The sequence below is a fragment of the Pleurodeles waltl genome, chromosome 9 (assembly GCF_031143425.1).
Source record: "Pleurodeles waltl isolate 20211129_DDA chromosome 9, aPleWal1.hap1.20221129, whole genome shotgun sequence".
Taxonomy (NCBI): Eukaryota; Metazoa; Chordata; class Amphibia; order Caudata; family Salamandridae; genus Pleurodeles; species Pleurodeles waltl.
This window is the reverse complement of record NC_090448.1, coordinates 121,502,530-121,519,403: the sequence shown is the minus strand read 5'-3', so window position 1 is coordinate 121,519,403 and position 16,874 is coordinate 121,502,530. Positions and strand designations below refer to the sequence as shown.

General features: G+C 44.8%; 1 protein-coding gene across 4 annotated transcripts in view; it reads left to right on the top strand.

The window, feature by feature from the left end:
- Positions 1 to 16,874, top strand: part of LOC138259001 (inter-alpha-trypsin inhibitor heavy chain H4-like) — a 536,359-nt gene that overhangs the window by 517,847 nt on the left and 1,638 nt on the right. For all 4 annotated transcript variants that reach the window (XM_069206377.1, XM_069206375.1, XM_069206376.1 and 1 more), the window contains one exon: positions 16,373 to 16,475. In XM_069206377.1, coding sequence (XP_069062478.1) covers positions 16,373 to 16,475 — 103 coding nt within the window. The remainder of the gene's footprint in view (positions 1 to 16,372; positions 16,476 to 16,874) is intronic.

Genomic DNA, 16,874 nt, shown 5'->3' with positions numbered 1-16,874 from the left:
TTCTGCAGGGCATTAAGGGTACCCACCCAAGGGGCCTCCAGAAAGGAGGACTTTCAAGTGGCGCTGAGGGCCTGGGCAGAAGCCCATTTAGAGGATGATGAGGAAGAGGAGCCAGAAAATGGCCCCTCAGAAGGATTTTCACTATCTATGGATGGTGTTACCACTGCAATTGTGCACCCTTCCAGACCAGGGAGCAGTGTCTCCATGCAAAGCCTGTCCGCAGAGGAAAGGAGAGAGGAAAGGGAGTTCCAATTGCAAATGGCAAAACTGAAAATTGAGGCACAACAGGAGGAGAGGAGGGCAGAAAGAGAAGCCAAACAAGCTGAGGCTGAAAGAGCAGCCAAACAGATTGAAGCTGAAAGAACAGCCAAACAGATTCAAGCAGAAGCTGAAAGGGCAGCCAAACAAGCAGAAGCTGAAAGAGCAGCCAAACAAGTGGAAGCTGAAAGAGCGTTGGCTGAAAAGAAACTATTGTTGGCTCATGAACTGAGTCTCAAGGAGCTGGAGATCAAGGCAAGACAGTCTGAATCCAGCAATAATGGTGGCAGCATACAGACAGGACCTGCTGGAGAAAAGAAGGTTCGTATACCCAAAAATGTGGTGCCCAGTTTTGTGGTGGGAGATGACATAGATAAATGGTTAGCTGCTTATGAAGTTGCACTAAGGGCTCATGAGGTTCCTGAAGGGCAATGGGGGGTAGCTATGTGGGGTTATGTGCCGCCATTGGGGAGGGACACACTTCTCACATTGGATCCACCGGATCAAAACACATACCCACTCCAGAAAGCCACTTTACTTGCCAAGTTTGGGCTGACCCCTGAGGGATACCGTCAGAGGTTCAGGGACAGCACCAAACAAACCACACAAACATGGGTAGATTTCTTTGATTTCTCTAGTAAGGCACTGAATGGATGGGTGCGGGGCAACAAAGTAGCAGATTATAAAGGTTTATATGACTTGATCCTGAGAGAGCATATGCTTAATGTTACTTATACCGATTTGCGCCAGCACCTAGTGGATAGTAAGCTGACTGATCCCAGGAAGCTTGCTGAGGAGGCGGACCTCTGGGTTAGCACCAGAGTGTCCAAAAAGGTACCTGGGGGGGACTCCCACAAAGGTGGTCAGGGTTCCCAACAGAAGAAAGAGGGGGGAGATAAACTTACAGATAAGGAACTCTCTAAAGGCCCCCAAAAGAATTCCCAGGGAGGGGGTGGCAACCCTTCCTTTTCCAAATTTGGGAAGAAGCCAGGGACATTTGACAGGTCAGGAAAATCTAGCCCCAAATGCATGGAGTGTTACCAATATGGTCACTACAAAGGCGATCCACAGTGCCCCAAGAGGGCACCGTCCACTACCGGACAGGCACCTGGGTTGACTAGTGTAGCACTCGGGGGGGAGATGGACCCAACTAGCTTTGGGGAGCAGGTAGAGATTTCCCTAGTGTCCCTGGGAGAAGGAGAAATGATGTCCAAGGTCCACATGCCTAAAAATACTTCCAAGTACCGGCAGTGGGTCCTCATTGATGGGCAGAAGGTGGAGGCTCTGCGTGACACAGGAGCCAGTATGACTACTATCAAGAGTCAGCTGGTGTCCACAGAGCAGATAATCCCTAATACATTCCACCAGGTCATAGTCGCTGACAATCGCGAGAGTCACCTACCGGTGGCTCGGGTTCCCTTTGAGTGGGGGGGGGTCTCTGGTACTCTGAAAGTAGCTGTGAGTCCTGCCATGCCTGTAGATTGTCTGTTAGGCAATGATCTAGAGCATACTGCTTGGAAAGAAGTAGAGCTCAGATCTCACCTGGAGATGTTAGGGTTACCTGAGTGGGTCTGCATGACCACCCGGTCCATGGCTGACCGAGAGGGAAGTCAAGGGCATCTGGAGCCTGGAACGATGGCCCAGGGAGCTGCCAAGAGGAGGGACAAGGGGCGCGGGAAACCGGCCCCAGAAGTTCCCACAGTGGCTGACGGGGCTCCTGAGGAGGAGACCCCCGAGCCAACTGGGGAAGACATTGCCACCCTAGGTGACTTACCTGAGCTTGCTGGCTGGCAAGTTGAGGGTGGACCCACCAGGGAGGAATTCTGCAAGGCGCAGAAAGAGTGTCCCACTCTAGAAGGGTTGAGGAAACAAGCCTTAAACCAGGCAGCAGGTGACGCCTCTGGCAATCACCACCTATATTGGGAGAATGATCTCCTCTACAGTGAGCCTAGGGTTCCGGTCTTTGGGGCAGCACGTGTGCTGGTGGTCCCCCAATGTTACCGAGCCTTCCTACTGGGTCTGGCTCACGACATTCCCCTGGCAGGACATTTGGGACAAGACAAGACCTTCAACAGGCTTGTCACCCACTTTCACTGGCCCAAAATGAGGACACACTCAGACAAATTCTGCAGGGCTTGTCCTACCTGCCAGGCTAGTGGTAAAGCAGGAAAGAGGGTTAAAACCCCCCTGATTCCACTTCCTGTCGTTGGCACCCCCTTTGAAAGGGTGGGCGTCGACATTGTTGGCCCCTTGGACCCCAAAACTGCCTTAGGCAACAGGTTTATCCTGGTTTTGGTGGACCATGCCACCCGGTACCCAGAGGCAATCCCTCTGAGGACCGTAACTGCATCGGTGGTAGCCAGAACCCTGATGGGGATATTTACCCGTGTGGGATTCCCCAAGGAGATAGTGTCTGACAGAGGCACTAACTTCATGTCCGCGTACATGAAGCATCTGTGGGATGCGTGTGGTGTAGCCTACAAGTTCACCACACCCTATCACCCCCAGTCTAATGGGCTTGTGGAGAGATTCAACAAGACCCTGAAAGGCATGATTGGTGGCCTCCCTGAGGCCATGAGGCGTAAATGGGACGTCCTCTTACCATGCCTTCTCTTTGCTTACAGAGAGGTCCCCCAGAGGGGGGTAGGGTTCAGTCCCTTTGAGCTTCTCTATGGGTACCCCGTCAGGGGACCCTTAAGCATTGTCAAGGAGGGATTGGAGAACGCTCCAAAGACACCCCCTCAGGACGTGGTCAGCTACATGTTGGCCCTCCGCAATCAGATGACCCGCTTCTGGAAAGAGGCCCAAAGTAACCTGGAGGCCAGTCAAGAGGTGATGAAACAATGGTATGACCAGAAGGCCACTCTGGTAGAGTTTCAACCTGGAGACAAAGTGTGGGTAATGGAGCCAGTAGAGCCCAGAGCTCTCCAGGACCGCTGGTCTGGCCCATTTGAAATAAAGGAGCGGAAAGGGGAGGCCACTTACCTAGTGGACCTCCAAACCCCTAGGAACCCCCTAAGGGTGCTCCACGTGAACCGACTAAAAGCTCATTTTGAGAGGTCGGAGATCAACATGCTTCTGGTCACAGATGAAGGAATGGAAGAGGAGAGTGAACCTCTCCCTGACCTCCTCTCTGCCCAAGAAGGTGATGGGTCCGTAAGCGGGGTCATTCTGTCTGACTCCCTGACTCTAAACCAGAAAGGAGACTGCTATGAGCTGTTGGAGCAGTTCTCCCCCCTCTTCTCCCTTACTCCTGGACTGACCCACCTCTGTGTTCATGATATTGACACCGGTGACAGTCTCCCTGTGAAGAACAAAATTTACAGGTTGTCAGATAAGGTGAAGGCCAGCATCAAGGAGGAGGTCTCCAAGATGTTGACGCTAGGGGTTATTGAGAAGTCCAGTAGTCCCTGGGCCAGCCCAGTGGTGTTGGTCCCCAAGGCTACTGCCCCAGGCGCGAAGCCAGAACTCCGGTTCTGCGTGGACTACCGGGGTCTCAACTCAGTCACACGGACTGATGCTCACCCCATCCCCCGAGCTGATGAGCTCGTGGACAGGCTAGGCGCTGCCAAGTTCCTGAGTACGTTTGATCTTACTTCAGGGTACTGGCAGATCGCCCTGACTGAGGGGGCTAAGGAAAGGTCCGCCTTTTCCACCCCTGACGGCCATTACCAGTTCCGGGTGATGCCGTTTGGATTGAAAAATGCCCCCGCTACCTTCCAACGGTTGGTTAACGGGGTCCTGGCTGGCAAGGATGCCTTCTGTGCAGCCTACCTGGATGACATAGCTGTCTACAGTTCCAGCTGGGAGGAACACCTGCTCCACCTCAAGGAGGTGCTTCAGGCCCTGCAACAGGCAGGCCTGACCATCAAGGCTAGTAAGTGCCAGATTGGGCAGGGTTCCGTGGTGTACTTGGGACACCTAGTAGGTGGTGGCAAGGTGCAGCCACTCCAGGCCAAGATCGAAACTATCAAGGCCTGGCAACCACCTCGAACCCAGACTGAGGTGAGAGCCTTTTTAGGCCTCACCGGATACTACCGCAGGTTTGTCAAGGGCTATGGTACCATTGTGTCCCCCTTGACAGAACTCACGTCCAAGAAGCAACCTAGGTTGGTGAATTGGACAGAGGCTTGTCAGAAAGCCTTTGACGCCCTGAAGGAAGCCATGTGCACGGCCCCCGTGCTCAAGGCCCCTGACTACTCCCAGGAATTTATCGTGCAGACAGACGCTTCAGAGCATGGCATAGGGGCAGTCCTAGCACAGCTAAATGAGGAGGGCCAAGATCAACCGGTAGTCTTTATTAGCAGAAGGCTATTACCACGGGAACAGAGGTGGAGTGCTATTGAAAGAGAAGCTTTCGCTGTGGTCTGGGCACTGAAGAAGCTGAGGCCCTACCTGTTTGGGACTCACTTCCTAGTTCAGACAGACCACAGGCCCCTCAGATGGCTCATGCAGATGAGGGGTGAGAATCCAAAACTTCTGAGGTGGTCCATTTCCCTACAGGGGATGGACTTTACGGTGGAACATCGCCCAGGGGTTGACCACGCCAATGCTGATGGTCTCTCCAGGTACTTCCGCCTTAGCGATGAGAGCTCCCAGGAGGTCGGGTAGCTCTCCCCACTTTCAGCTGGGGGGGACACATGTTAGACCTGACAGCCTTAGGGTAGTCACCCCTAACTTTTTGCCTGCCTCCCTCCTCTTTTTGGATACTGTTTTTGCTGGTTTTTAGACTCTGCGCACTTTACCACTGCTAACCAGTGATAAAGTGTATATGCTCTCTCTCTGTAAACATGGTAACTTTGGATCATACCTGATTGAACTATTTAATCTACTTATAAGTCCCCAGTCATGTGCACTCCAGGTGCCTAGGGCATATAGATTAAATGCTACTAGTGGACCTGCAGCACAGATTGTGCCACCCACTTAAGTAGCCCCTTTTCCTTGTCTCAGGCCTACCATTGCTAGGCCTGTGTGTGCAGTTTCACTGCCACCTCGACTTGGCATTTAAAAGTACTTGCCAAGCCTAGAACTCCCCTTTTTCTGCATATAAGTCACCCTTAATGTGTGTCCTGGGTATCCCCTAGAGCAGGGTGCTGTGTAGGTAAAAGACAGGACATGTACCTGTGTAGTTATATGTCCTGGTAGTGTAAAACTCCTAAATTCGTTTTTGCACTGCTGGGAGACCTGCTCCCTTCATAGGCTAAAATTGGGGCTGCCCTCATACACTGTTGAAGTGGCAGCTGCTGATCTGAAAGGAGCAGGGAGGTCATATTTAGTATGGCCAGAATGGTAATACAAAATCCTACTGACTGGTGAAGTCGGATTTAATATTACTATTCTAGAAATGCCACTTTTAGAAAGTGAGCATTTCTTTGCACTTAAATCCTTCTGTGCCTTACAATCCACGTCTGGCTAGGTTTAGTTGACAGCTCCTTGTGCATTCACTCAGACACACCCCAAACACAGGGTACTCAGCCTCACTTGCATACTTCTGCATTTTGAATGGGTCTTCCTGGGCTGGGAGGGTGGAGGGCCTGCCCTCACACAAAGGACTGCCACACCCCCTACTGGGACCCTGGCAGACAGGATTGAACTGAAAGGGGACCTGGTGCACTTCTTAGCCACTCTTTGAAGTCTCCCCCACTTCAAAGGCACATTTGGGTATAAAACAGGGCCTCTGCCCTACCTCATCAGACACTTGCTGGAGACGAAACCGGAACCAGAAACTACATCCTGCCAAGAAGAACTGCCTGGCTGCTCAAAGGACTCACCTGTCTGCTTTCTACAAAGGACTGCTGTCTTGCTGTTGCCCTGCTGCCTTGCTGAACTCTTGTCTGGCTGTGAAAGTGCTCTCCAAGGGCTTGGATAGAGCTTGCCTCCTGTTCCTTGAAGTCTCAGGACCAAAAAGACTTCTTCCTTTCACTTGGACGCTCCGTGCGCCGAAAATTTCGACGCACAGCTTGTTTCGCGGCGAGAAAAACGCCGCACACCGACGCTGATCGACGCGACGCCCTCGGGACGATCGAGACTTCGACGCACAACCTCGCAAGGACAAAGCCGCTCGACTTTCCAGGAGAAATCGACGCGACGCCTACCGTGAGCGCGAAACTTTGACGCACGGCCTCGCAAGGACAACGCCGCCCGACTTCCAAGGAGAAATCGACGCAACGCCTGCCGTGAGACCAAATTTCCGACGCACGGCCTCGCAAGGACAACGCCGCCCGACTTCCAAGGAGAAATCGACGCGACGCCTACCGTGAGATCGAAACTTCGACGCGCAGCCCCGCAGAACGACGCACAGCCGGAAAACAAGCAGGAGAATCCACGCACAGACCCGGGACATCTGGTAATCCCCGCGATCCACGAAAAGAGACTGTCTGCGTGCCGGAAAACGACGCCCGACTTCCCCGCGTGGAAAAAGAACGACGCAAGTCTTTGTGTGCTGAGGAGAAATCGACGCACCCACCCTTTTTCCACGCATCTCTCCACCCGTGGCCCTCTGAGGAGATTTTCCACCAGAAACCAGGTACTTTGTGCTTGAAAGACACTGTATTGCATTCTAAAGACTTAAGACACTTTATATCACTTCCCTGTGATATTTCTACCATTTTCCATTGCAACTTTATTCTTTTTGACCTACAATTATCCTGATAAATATTATATATTTTTCTAAACACTGTGTGGTGTATTTTTGTGGTGCTATATGGTGGTATTGTATGATTTATTGCACAAATACTTTACACATTGCCTTCTAAGTTAAGCCTGACTGCTCGTGCCAAGCTACCAGAGGGTGGGCACAGGATAATCTTGGATAGTGTGTGACTTACCCTGACTAGAGTGAGGGCTTTTGCTTGGGCAGAGGGTAACCTGACTGCCAACCAAAAACCCCATTTCTAACACCAATCATGGAAAAGCCAATTACACATACAATTTACACAGAGAGCACTTTAGCACTGGTCAGCAGTGGTAAGGTGCCTAGAGTACCAAAACCAGCAAAAACAAAGTCTAGCACGCAGTCAAAACATGGGAAGCAGAGGCAAAAAGACAAAGGAGGACACGCCAAGGATGCCATGTCTAACAAAAACAAAAAAATTCCAATATCATAACCAAATGAGCCAAGTCCTCATCTCTTTCTGTATTTGTCAAGTCACATCTCTCAGTGCTGAGTGCAATTAGGTAATCCAACTCAACATTCCCCAGTGTGAGTAATTGTGCTTGTTTGGTGTCTGTTGAAGGGGCAGTTTCCTCAGCACTCCATATCTGTTTCACAACTTAAGTCAATGACCCAAATGTCATATACTGCCTTTTGAAGATTCTCAAGAGTACGTCGCGTCCATGAATTATCGAAGCCCCCCAATATTGTGATACTTGCCCTTGCCAATGCTATACTATTGTATTTACTGACTACATCTTGGAACTTGAGACAGCTCCTAAGTGTCTACAATTTATGTGCCTTTAATTTCTTATTTCCTAGTCGTTTCATGTATGTCAGCCAAAAGTATTGGCTGTCCATAACAATCCCAGATGGCAGCCATATCCATCCTGCTCACTCAATATGGCCTCCATAGTATTATGTTGGCCAGGTCCATAAACCTAGTTCAACCATTTGTGTCTTTTCTGATTGACAGTTTCCCAACCAATGAGGCACCCAATGTAGTCTCTAGAAGATCAGTTCAATAATATTCAAAATCAGGTCACTTAACGCACCCTTCAATAGTAGTGCCTGCAACTCGTGCCACTCATCTCCTAATTGAAACCCATACCAAGTCACCAATTCTTTGTACTTTGACCAGAAAAGGGGCCTGAACCTGAGACACATTGGGCCTGATTCTAACTTTGGAGGACGGTGTTAAACCGTCCCAAAAGTGGCGGATATACCACCTACCGTATTACGAGTTCCATAGGATATAATGGACTCGTAATACGGTAGGTGGTATATCCGCCACTTTTGGGACGGTTTAACACCGTCCTCCAAAGTTAGAATCAGGCCCATTGTGTCTTCTTCCTGCTGATTCACAGCATCTACTCCATATCATCCACACTCCACTACTGAAGGAAAATATCTCAGCCAGAGGCTACCAATTGAAACCGAATACCGAGCTCTGATGTTGCATGATGTTCTCCAAATATATTTCATTTTAAACCGTTTTATTGCAATCCCTGAAAAAACAAACGAATAATACTAAATAAACATTCGAAAATATATCCAACACGAGGAAAATATGTGATAAACTTTCACTTGACCTAGATATGTTGATGAGAAAGGAAGTGAAAGAGATATTTTAGGTGGGTTTTGAACTGAGAAGGTGTAGGCGAGAAACAAAACTGTAGAGTGTGTGTGATGCAGAACGCTTGATCCAAAAATAAGAATAGTCCAAACGTAACAGTTTGCTTGTAGGTAGAGGTCCATGAGAGGGCCAGCAGGTGCAAAGCGATGGGCATGAGCAGAAAGTGTAGAATGGGAAATAGGTGAATAGGGAAAATAATGTTTAGACCTTAAAAACATACAAGCAAGAAATTAACTTGAACAATAATAACATGGGGCAAAGTATCCGAGAAACCAGAAAAGAACCAGAGTTTCTATGTTCACAATAATGATGTCTAGACCAACCCGTTGGCAGGGGGTGAGACGTGACATCATGATGGATTTTAAAAAATGGGAACTGACTAAAAATAGTTCTTCTTTTAATGACTATAATTTTTTAAAACAACATAATTGGGTGACTGAAAAGAGTTTTCCTTGCTAATTCAAAGTCTGGTGTTGTTGGACTCCTAGGTTCCATGTCTGTAGAAAATGTACGATATTAACTCGGCTGAAAGTTCAGATTGATTTGATGTAAAAAAAAAACGTCCTCTGTTGCGTAAGCATTAAATTAAAATGAAAAAATGGCAATCCGTTGCTGCTGGTTCTGAGACCATATCTAGAAGTGCCGATACCTAGAAGAGCAACCCGGCATGAACCTGGGAAGAGTAGATCATCGATGAAATAACCGTGCATGGTCAGGTCACAAAAGTGATACCTTAGATTTCCACATCAAAATGTATTAATGATAGGGGATCGCAGCTAGAATAGTACCGCTCTCATTGGGTATGAGGGATATGGTACTATAAGTAGACACGGTGTCCAAAGACCTATTCCATTATGGTCTTAGAACGTGATGTAAAGCAGTGATATCAGTAGGTGTCAACCTATTTTGTAAAATGTTGTGAGAAAGCTCTCGCCACAGTTAATTTGCTAGTAGTCAGTCGGGAGCTGGCATTGGCTATATCCTGCTTAGTTAGTCGTAGAGGTGGAAGAAACATACCTTCCAGACGTCTGGTGTCCACCATTTCAGAGCTGTACAAGGCCTCGTAGTAAGATGCTAACACCTCGATTATATCCACTAGTTGTTTAAGCAAGGGGTTGCCTGAGTTTTAAATGGCCTTTAAATGTCCCTGCCATTTCGCCAAGCTCATAAATCATTTGTTTTAATTTCGCTAGGAGTTTCTCAAACTAAGCAGTAAAACTGCTTTCGATTTCTATTATAGAAGAATCCATTTGTTGTTTCATACTCATGAGGGGTCAGTAATATGAGCTAATTCTAACTCTTTAACTTCTTGTTGAAATTGTTCAGACAAAAATTCACAGTTGACAAGGATTTGAGTGCTGCATTATGAACTACACCACAAGGCTTTATCCATTGTGTACATCATTTGTACAGACGGGGTGGAGCCTACATTTTCCATCACATAAATATGGATATGTACACACAGTGTCTGTTTCTCTCAGGGGTCCCTGCAGGAAGTGGCCTTTATGACCACTTAGTTGGGGGATTACATAGTATGCTCCAGTTTAAAAAACTGCTGAATTAGGGCCTGATCCATAACCCAACTGTTAAGGATGTTGCAGGGAAGACATCAGATAAAGGAAGACCCTGCACCACAATTTAGCCAAATAATGAGAAGCTACTAGAAGGGTAGGATTGGGCGGTATGGTACTTTGATCAGCAAGCAACAAAGCACAAGTGGCTGAGTACAGAGCAAAACCCAGGTTTATGTAACCAGCTTAAAAATAATACGTTATATAACATGATGTTACATGGAATCAACAGGATTGCCAACGTCACATTACGCGATATCTTCAGTGGACATATGCCATAGGGGACGGATCCGCTACATAGGAGAGAATGTAGCTTATAGAATCCGTTCAGGGAACTACAGGTATGGGACCAGAAAGGAGCAATAGACTGGTGCTGATAAGGCTGGATGTTAGAAAGCCACAAATGATGGAAGACAGGATTTGAGATAGGATTAGTGGCTTTCTAAAGGCAGATCTGAACTCACTCCTATCCCAAAAAAATCCCCTTGATGATCTGATTCAACCCAGCCCTATCTGAAGGAGTCGTATCTGTTGCAAGTCAGATCTGTGGTATGAATTTAGCATAATGTTTACCGAAACATTGTAGTGATTTAATGCAGCAAATCTAACTGCAGACCAAAAAAAAGAGAAACAGCGTCAAAATAGGTTTTTAAATAAAGCTTTCTTGAATGTTGTTATATTTAAATCAAGACACATGTAAGGAATTCCAAACTATTGTGATGGAGTACCCTGTTCACTAAACTTCAACTCTGTCCCTTAAGGTCTCATTTTCTTAATTTGGGTCACAGTGCCAGAAACCTTTACCTAGTTATGTTTGTGCCATGCGAGAGGTTTTCGGAAGGATGCATACGATCACCACCCAGCATGGACAGGTCATTCTTCCTTGCTGCTTGTTGTATGAGTCACACTTTTTGATGACACATAAGGTAGGCAACAATGGGTCGAGGAAAGTTTTTCAGTAATCGGTTTCACATTCTAATCTGTTGTAATAAACGATGCTTGCAGTATTGTATTCTTTATCACTTTTATTCCAGGATCCAAGTGAATAACGATTCAGCCCCAACACTGTACAGCTTAGTCTCTATCCTCTGTCTCCGCCCGGCTCCACCTCCAACTGCTGTTGTCCTCGTTCCATATCCTCACTCCCATTCTCCTATTCTATACATTCCTACATGTGCCACTCACGCGCAACTATATACTACACAATCCTGTTGACTCTTTGTATCAGGTGGCATCGGGAAAGGAATTCCCAGAAGTTCTGAAATGAAATCCCCCAGGAATCTAAACATGTCCTCACACTCTGCTGTCTCTGGAACTCTGAAAAGGCAAGTGTTGTAGCACTTGCCACCGGTCTTCCAATATGACAACCTTGGAATTTAGAAGTACAAGAATCAGATTCAACACGGCACTAGCCAACAAAACCCACTCGGGGCTGAAATTTTCTTCAAACTTAGCTCTGTCTCCCTACAAAGTTTCTTTAAAAGATGCCAGTGAAAGGAGAAGCAGCACGTGTGAAGAAGATAAAGATTATTTTATGTTGTTATTTGAATATCTTTAGTTGCTATTATCAGCACGCTAGGTTAGCCTAAAATACAGCTCATGGGGCATGCCAACTCCTAGCACCAGAAGTGGAGTATTCCCAATATGGACTTTGGTTCTCCCTGACTCGTTCCGTCACTATTTCCATTTCACTGAGGTTGATAGCAAATGCTGAAACATCCTTGGAGTATGATAGACGAAAGGTGTCATTTCAAGCTGTATATAAAGAGTTGATAGGTAGATTACAAGGGTCATGCCATATGTAAATTTAGCAGAAAGTATATAAATCATATGTACAGAGAACTCAGTATAGTTCAACGTAATTTCTGGCATAGATTTGCCTTCTAAAGATAGACAATAGTGTCCCCTCGATACAATAAACCAGATGTCCCCTTATAGGACTTTAAACAAAGGCATTCATGCATTCTAAACAAATACATGATTCTCAGGATATGGACCAATAGGGAACATGTGAGAAGAAACATTTTTACTACAGAATACATTTGATGGTTCTCTCATCATAGTAATACATTGGAATTTAGTCATTTGAGCCGTGTATTCAAGCAATTAAATTGATACATTGTACAGCAATAGCCCAGTACAGTTTAAATGTCCCTAGTTGGGCAGAGTGAAAAAAGGTCTCTCAGAACATTCTCTGTTCATTAGAGAGAACTCTAGAAATGCTTTATTTACAACAAAAGTAACAGCAATAATCCTTACTCAATTCTACGAGCTATTGGAATTAATTTTTCTAATGAAGGATCTTTTAACCCTAGTAATTTTTCTTGAATTTTGGTATTACCTGTTCTGTTTATTGTTTGATCTCTCATAATTTCTTCATGTACATCTTTGACCCTTCATGAGGAAGCTAGTGTTCGTTGCATTGTCACATATTGCACAATTGACTCACTGGGTAACTGAGCTCGTAATTTGTGTTTCTCTACAATACTAGTTTTCTAACCCAAAGTTTCTTCTAGTGCTCTATTGTTCTCTTGCACTTATCATCACCCTGTTCTTTATGAGCCTAATTTTCTACATCTTCACTGCCTTCATGTAGTGGCAATGTGTCATTTTCCTAATTTAACCTTCTTACTGGTAGCAATGTTTTTAATACTTTTCTATGTTCTAAACAAACATTGTGATTTAGAATAGCTAATTTCCTTTTCGCTTCCAAAACATCACACCCAATGGCCTCCAAGTATGTGGGAGGAGGTACAGTGGTTTGAACAGCCATTACGGTATTAGAAGCACAATGGTCCAGTCAGAGTTGAGCAATAAACGTAAACAATAAAAGTAGTCACTGTTGTCTTAAGGCTAAAGCAATAAATTTAAATTATACACAGTCTTACTCTCTGGCTCTGATGATAACTTTGCTTACCCTGCTGGCTAGCACAGGTAATGTATAGACTCCTTTCTATACTCTCTGTTTTCCTTACTTATAAAAACACTTGCTAGCATGGTCCTTTCTTACTTTTAACTGCCTGTGTGTAACAAACAGTCCGTAGTCACACCTTTCTTGCAGCATTCAGCTGACGTCTCTACAGCACTGCAGGACACACACCAAGCCCTCCCAGCAGCTTCCTGCCACACCCGCTTCAGTTCAGTGGCGTGGCCCTCCTCATGCCACACTGCTGTTTCTCATTGAATTTTAGGCCCGCTGCCAGCTCCTGGTAAGTCTCAACATATACTTTAAAGTTATTTTCCTTAATAAGCACACATCCTCACCCGGAAGTTTCATGTTCTTGAGTTCAGGCTGGATGTCTATGCCCACACGAGCCTGCAATGTTTACTTTACCGCACATGCTTTCCTTACAGTAGATTCTGTGCTCTTTGTGCTCCTCATGCACCCCAAATGCTGCCTCGAGCCTGCAAGATCGAAACTGACACGCACTACATTAATGGAACTGCTCTTGCTGCTAGGCTCCAAACGCTACCAATTAAGTTCCCAAAAACAAAATTCAAGCCAGTCAAGTACTGACTTCTCTGATCCCGCTAAAACGTCTGACAAAATGATAATCTGGCCATTGATAACACTTCCTAAATCACCATACAGGGTTTGACATCCATGCCTCAACAGCAATGCCAACTTGTCTCTTCATTAAATAAAACTGCATCGCATCCCATCCTCTTAGCCAGTTTTAGAAAGAACAACGTTCGTAGGTTGAAGAAGAAGAAGACTTTAACAAAGTAGTACATTGGATGCAAACTCTTGCAATATCTCCACCCCAAGCACCTCGTTACAGAGTCCTCCCAGCCCTTATACAGATGTCACAGGCAACAGTTTCCAGGTGACCTCATACTACTATTCTTATTACAAAAATTAAATGATATATTGTGACCGGTGCACGATGGAGGACAGTGTAAACACCATCTCAATTCATAATGTGCTTAATATGAAAGAAAAAAGACTCACACATTATCCATAAAAATAGTATTTATATTTGGATGTTTCAGATAAGCTACAGAAGATCATATCGATGTGGAGGTGAATGCCAGATCATTTCCCAGAGAGCACATCTTCCTTGAAGTTTTTAAAAAATATGTGTAAATGAAATTTCATTCAGGTAGATTAGATTTTAGGATAATAAACTAATAGGAAAAGTAATCAATGTAGTGATCCATATTTAATCAGTGAGGAGTAAAACATGATGCCCTAAAGAACAGAAAAATTGAAGTTTAAGCCACACACCACAAAACTGTGACCAAGGGCACTTCTGTAAAATGTAAGTTAAAAAGCCAGTGAGGAAATTAATATCAGCACTAGAGGTGTCGCATTTGTAAAGTTCTGAAAGTTTCAAAAAGGTGTGTCAACAATTCTTCAAAAACTACGTTTTCTAGGTGAGCACAGTTTGGCACAAAAATGGATAATAATGTGGTTATTCTTCTACAACAGAATTTTGACATACACAATCTTCAAGGTTGTACAATTGAGTACCTGCTAGTATGAGTGCTATGCCTTCCAATATTCCTACAGTAGACAAGTCCAAATAGACGCCATGATATCCAATCCACTTATTACACTTTGGGGAAATTAAAAACAGCACAACCATGTTCAACTGTGAGCCAAGTGAATTAAATCACTCTTTCTCCTTTTTGTTCAAGGTTTCCTGAATAAAACAGAACACAACATTATCAGACACCTCTGGATCAGGTCCTGGAACCAGATGTTTGGAAATTCCAATCTCTGATGTATTCCACAAAATAGACAGATTAATTCCTCAGACACTGAGTGAAATGACTGATAGGTGTAAAATAGTCCAATCTATAAAAGAAGAAGAAATAGCACCTGATTACCCTACTGTAGCTGACCATCTCAAAATACTTGCATAGTTTTCTTTCCGACGTCTGAAAGACTGGACCATGAGCAGCTACACGCAGTAACAGGATAAAGGGCCCCTGTGGACGAACAGTCAAGGCTAATAGAAAAGAAACCCTAAGAATCATACAAGGAAAAAAGTATGCAGAAACAAGCAGCTACTAATAGTAAAGCTCATCTGAGTTTCAATGCAGTCCCCGCCTTATTAGAGTATTCTGTCACTGGATGTCCACCACACTATCCGAAACAGGATGGGCAGTCTCTATTTGTGTGTGTGTGGTCTGGGCATGGGTGTAGCTTCGGGGGTGGGGCTGTTTGCAGTGTTACAAACCTTCTAATAAATCAATTTTCTGATAAAACAGTTGGGTGCAGGGGCTTTTAGTTGAGTATGACCAGGTGTCTGTTGGATTTCATCGTAAATGTTTACATATACACAGACAAAAAAACACACACTCTCTTCCTCTTTCTATTTTGAAAGTCCTAATTTTTTTTATTTTACAAAATGTTATGTTTTCTCTCACTTAGTACCCCTATTAATAACAGTCTTCTCCATTCCCACTGCCCTACTTGATGCATACTGTATTTTGACATGTGCCAGCGTGGTTGTCAAAAAATTTGAAGTTCCCCCCTCCCTCAATCCTATTGCCCATGCTATGCCCCTGGATCTGGGCCTGCACTAGACATAATGCTGAGGGCGAATCCACTTGATAGGGCATCAAAGATGACTTACATGTGGTAACGCGTCCCAATCTAGTTAATTTATTCACTCTGGGACTCGTTTTAGGCCAATGAATCTTTTGACCCTGATTGAAGACACCTTAGGACGAGATAACTAATCAACATGCCAATCAACAAGTCAATAACATTATCAATAATACTCGGAAACCACCATGACCTTTCAGTCATGAATAACCACAACAGTTTTGTATGCTTTTGTGAGATTTATTCCCTATTGATTACAATTCTACTAGCAAGTTTATTAGTCATTGTTTACTCTAAATCCAGCAGATGTTTTTTAATCAGCGTTTTACCAAGCTTGCACTCCAAATCATTCCCAAGTCACAGAAGTTTAACAGCCACAAAAATATGATTTTAACAGTGTTTCAAACATAATATACCATACCATAACCTCACATAAGATAAGATCACTGAACTAAAAGTAATTTTCACGGTTGTTGGGAGGGCACAGTGATTTATAATAAAAAACAAACTTTATACAGAGCACATTTCATTGACCAGACAGCTTGAAAAGCTGAGAGCAGTTCTTGAACTGATATGCCGTTGGGTGCCTGGTATTTGCAATGTTTATTGGTAAACTCACACTTTCCTCGTTATTCACAATCATATTGCATCATTTTTGGAAATCATATGCAGATAATTCTATTTTTCTCTTTATCAAGGTCGATTCTACTTTAACACAAGTTTTGTGTCAAGTTTGGGGAAACAACTGACCTCGGAGGAAAGACTAGTGTCTGTTGATGGGCAAGAAATGAAAGCTACCAGGTAAGAGCACGATTCTAAAGCAGAACATATGAAAGAGAGTACACCACAGTAGTGAAATATCCTTTAGTGCAGTCCAGCAGTCATATATGAACATCAATGACTGCAGAACAAGTTAATTTGAAATGCCTTCATAATTTATTGAACTGCTTTGATTTTTTTAGTGTGTTTGTACTATCTGTTGTCAGTCACAAATACCAACAAATTACCAACATCTTGAAACTACTTTAACCATTTTAACAAATGACTGTCAAAGAACATTTCGGCCCTTACTCAGGGTTGGGTGGACAGAATGAAGGCAGACAGGATGAGAGAGGACTTTATATCTGCCACCCTGCCTTTACTCATCCTGCCAAATTTAAAGATGACTTCTAGCACTAGAGACTTCTCTATAGTTGGGAA